The 4803-nt window shown below is 36.5% G+C and overlaps 1 protein-coding gene across 1 annotated transcript in view; it reads right to left on the reverse strand.

Annotated features, from left to right (window-relative positions):
* Nucleotides 1-2455: 2455 nt before the first annotated feature.
* Nucleotides 2456-4803, reverse strand: part of LOC107290544 (rho guanine nucleotide exchange factor 28-like) — a 33951-nt gene continuing 31603 nt past the window's right edge. The window contains exon 4 of the mRNA XM_015819428.1: nucleotides 2456-2646. Coding sequence (XP_015674914.1) covers nucleotides 2459-2646 — 188 coding nt within the window. The 3' untranslated portion in view covers nucleotides 2456-2458. The remainder of the gene's footprint in view (nucleotides 2647-4803) is intronic.

A 4803-nucleotide genomic window follows, 5' to 3' on the forward strand; every position in this document is an offset into this window, starting at 1 on the left:
AATTGGATAACATTTCACTATACTACAACTTGGTCCTTACCTTTTGTGTAAAAGTTCTATCCCAGAAGTATTTCCTAAAGAGCTGAACATCAGATTCTAACGAATGGTCTGTTGTGTGATTAAATGTCAGCAACAAAGTTCCTGACGAATAAGCAAATTGAAGGACAGCATTTTCATTAAGCTCCACTTTAGAAATCTCAAAAGGATGGATGGTCTGCCTTCTGAAACAACACATTCATGAGATTAGAGTAAGAGTGCCAGGACAAATGAAACATAGAACACAAACCTATGCAAAATCCCTCTCTCACTGCATTCCATAATTTCAGACTCTAATCTGACTAATTACAAAGATTTCATGTAAAAAATATTATGGAATGCTCAGGCTAAACAAAGTTTTTCCTGAAGAACTTTGCCCATGAATCAACAATTCCAACTTGGAAGAATTCTGATAAAAAAAATAAGAACATACAGCTGATTTTCTTTTCCTGTGGCTTTTTTTTAAAAAAAACGCAGACTATTTAATCACAAACCAGATTCAATAGACATACCAGCTCATAAGCATACCACAATACAAAATAATCTCTAGAGAGTTGTATTGTTTGAATGTTCCAAAAATGTGAGATTCATAATAAGTGTGATAACAAAGAATGCATAAATTTATACAAACTGAATATTGTATAAAGCTAGAAACAAAACAGCAGTGTAGATTTGAAGGAGGGGGAGTAACTAAGCTGGGGCTTTTTTTTTCTTGTTCATTTTCTTTCTTTCCTATTTAATACTATCATGACTAGATAATGAGAATGGGTACATTTGAACAAGACAACTGTCAGAATCCTGGCTCCAAACTACCCTCTTTGTTCATTTTAAGATTATGTGATACAGTGTCCTTGTCTGTATACAACAAACCAAAAATCCCAATAAATATCCCAAAAAAGGATATTTACTTGCTTCTGTTTGCATACGACCTTCATGGCAACTTTAAAATAAAATTAGACAACTGGCCTGTTGCTAAGTCAATCGTGGAGAGGATCTCCAGGGCAGACCTGTGGTACAATAGATGGTGCCAGCCAAGTCGTCTAATCAGCAACAACATATTGCTTCAGAACTTCAGCAGGAAATGAACTCTTGAACAGCTTAAAATCTATTCTATTTCACTGCAACTTTGTGAGTGGGGTGTGTGATTGTAGGTGCATGACAGAGCGAAATCTATATGTAGTTGAAAAGCGAGTCAGGTAAGGAGAAGGAAAAATAATGGTAATAATTACGTTGATGAAGAAAGGAAGTGACAGAAGACTGCTGTTTTGCTGTAAGAGTGTATTCTAACCTCTTACAAAATAGCACCTTTTGAGAAGCTAAATATTATTATTATTATCATAAAAAGAGCAAGAGATACTACTAACAAATCCAGTGAATACATGTCCACATTAGAGAGAAAAATACTTTGCATATTTCCTAAATACTTTGGATAATCTCTAAGAACATATAAACAGAGATGCCAATCAAACAGTTTTACCTGAAGTTGCTTTATTGTTTATCTCACTTAGACTGTTTTTGGTTGCCCATCCTTCTAATCGGTTTTTAGATCTAGCTGGATTTTTCTTCTTTTCTATTTACTCATTATTTACAGAATTATTATCTACCCCTAAATTATAAGAATAAGGTTCACATAAAACTTTAAGTAAACCAAATATGAGATTATAATATATAACAAGACATAAACAAGTAAATTATATTGTACTCCCATTGAGCAGTGTTTTCCAGCCTTGACAATTTTCAGATGGACTTCAACTCCCAGAATTCTAAACAATGGCCTTGTTTGCTGGGAAATTTTGGATAGTAAAAGCCAAGCAGCAATTGCAAAGGTTGAAAAACCCTATGATAGAGTATTTCCATTTAAACATCTGCAATAGAATAATTCACTGAATTTAACAGAGGTACAAACAAAAGTAGTCACTGAATTTAATGAAGAGAAGGACGAGTGGTGATATGATAGTGTTCCAATATCTCAGGGGCTGCCACATAGAAGAGTGAATTAAGCTATTTTCTAAAGCACCTGAAGGCAGGACAAGAAGCAACGGATGGAAACTAACCAAACAGAGAAGCAACCTAGGACTAAGGAGAAATTTCCTGACAGTTAGAACAATTAATCAGTGAAACAAACTGCTTCCAGAAGCGGTGAATGCTCCAACACTGGAAGTTTTTAAGAAGAGACTGGACAGCCATTTGTCTGAAATGGTATAGGGCTTCCTGCCTGAGCAGGGGGTTGGATTGGATGACCTCCAAGGTCCCTTCCAACTTTATTATTATTATTATTATTATTATTATTATTATTATTATTATTATTATTATTATTATTATTATTATTATTACTACTACTACTACTACTACTACTACTACTACTACTACTACTACTACTACTATTAATTTCTTCCCATTATTTCATGTCAAGCCATACTACTTACTTGGAAAACATTTCAACAAGACTGAAATGTCCATTCTGTAAAGCCAAGTCCAAGGGTGTCAATCCTTCTTCGTTAAGTAAAGTGACTGCAACTGTTCCACCTGGTTGGAATAACAGGAACTGTGAAAGTTGAACCAGACCCAATCTCATTGCAAGATGGAGAAGTGTTTCTTTGCATTTTGATTCTAAAAGAAAAACATATATAGATTTTGCATTACAAATCAGCAATCCCATTCTTCTGGACTATAAACATCTTTTAATATAACAGTGCAGAGTTGATTATTAACACAGAGTAGTAAAAAGAAAGATTATTTCAATGGAATAATAAAGTTTTATAGCAATTCCTGCTACATATTTTAATTATGTATTGCTGGTTTTAACTGTTCTTAATTTATTTTTGTTTGTCCCACAGAGTCACTTGTTGAGATGGGTGGAAGGAAGGAAGGAAGGAAGGAAGGAAGGAAGGAAGGAAGGAAGGAAGGAAGGAAGGAAGGAAGGAAGGAAGGAAGGACGAAGGAACGAAGGCATGCTTGAAATCATATTTCGGAAAAAGCAATTATTTAATTTATTTCTCCAATTTTTAAATGTAAATTCTAACAATGCAATTTGTTAAATTCTAACAATGCAATCTTTAAGCTAATTGACCCAGCACAAATTTCATTAGCAAATACAGAACAAGTCTCATATTCCCCAGCAGGCCACAAATCTGCTTGAGATTTGGGAATACTTGAAAACAATGTGGATTTGGGATTTTCTCTGCAGGAGTCCTCCACTGTATCAAACAAACAGTTCAGGCCCTGATAACTGGTTTAGTTGGCAATAGTATTAAAGTGGTTTGCCCCTGCCTTTTCTGAAGATTTATTTTAGACTCATCATCTAGCCTGTGATTTCTAACTGATCTCTTTTCAAAACATTAGCCAAGTCTAACTCAGCTCAGCTTTTAAGATTAGCCAAAGCAAGCTACACTTTGCCAACAAACAGACAACTGTAATATTAAAATTCAGATGTTGATATACTCTTATTTACTTTCTATTGCAAACATTCTTGCATGGGCTGAGAGAGTCAAAAGGTATAAGCAGCCATGATTAAAGTCTTGCATGGGACCCATCCCTTATTCAATCAGAAGATGGAAGCACTGAGTGCTTTTCATTCTGCCAGGTCCTTGATTCCTCCTGCTGCAAGGTAGACATTTTGGCAAATGGAAACTGTTATTTGTGCCTTATCAGGGTAGGTGAGAAGGAAAGTGTCTAGTAATGCTATGAACTGGGTAGCAGGTTCAATATGTTTCCCACACGGAGCTTCCGGTGGCTAGGCGTCGCCGAAGGAGGCTTTTTCTTCAGCCTCCAGCCCGGGACTGCATCAATGCCGCCAAAACAGCGCAGATAAGCTGTTTTGCGGCTCGGAACTTTCTCCCCGGACGAAGGGGAGAAAGTGAGTTTGGTCTGGATAGGGGTTGAGTTCCCTAGTCCCCCCAGGAGCGATCCTGGGGGGATGAAGGTGAGAACTCCCCCGGAGTCCGGACCTCTTCTCCGCAGCTCGGTGCATCTTCATTCCTTGGAGCGAAGCCAGACGTCGCTGCCACTGCTGCTACATTGTATCTGCTTGTGAGTAACTTTTGAAACAGACGGAATCTGACAGGGGATTTTTATTTCAGTTAAAATGTGACTTTAACTCGAAGATCTTATTGGGATTTTTATTACTTGTTATAAGTGAAAGTGACAAGAAAATGGCCGCGGAAGCATTCTTTTTTTTTTTAACAAAAGGAAAACTTTCACTTTCTTTCCGGTTGTGGATGTACCTTAAAAGAAAAAAAATTTTTTTTACTTAAAGTCAAGCTTTTTAAGTTTATACTTGCTGTAATGATTTTTAAAAAATAATTTGGCGGAATGGCTTCAAAACGTACTGTTCCTGCGTTGCCTAAAACAGCTATTTCTTCTCCTGTGGTGCAAACTCAACAACAAAAACCTAGATCTCCCCCACCAACACCTCCTCCCTCTATTACACTTAAAGATTTACAAGAGGCTTTAGCCAAGTCCTCATTACAGACTCTGAAACAAACAGAAGAACTTTTGGATAAGAAAAATCAGGAACTTTGTGAAAATTTATTACATATTTTTCAAGGACTTGCAGCTCATATAGATCGTGTAGAGGGACGAGTGGATGAATTAGTGGAGAAAATGGAAGGAACGGAGGATAGACTTGAAAAGGTAGAGGAAGGAGTGGAAACTTTTCAAAATGACATGGTAATGTTACAATATAAACAATTAGAATTTGCTCTGAGAATTAGGGGTCTTAAAGAGGACCCACAAGAGAAACTTAAAGAAGAAGTTGTTACAGCTTTA

The sequence above is a fragment of the Protobothrops mucrosquamatus genome, unplaced genomic scaffold (genome assembly GCF_001527695.2).
Source record: "Protobothrops mucrosquamatus isolate PMUCROS unplaced genomic scaffold, P.Mucros_1.0 scaffold919, whole genome shotgun sequence".
Classification (NCBI taxonomy): domain Eukaryota; kingdom Metazoa; phylum Chordata; class Lepidosauria; order Squamata; family Viperidae; genus Protobothrops; species Protobothrops mucrosquamatus.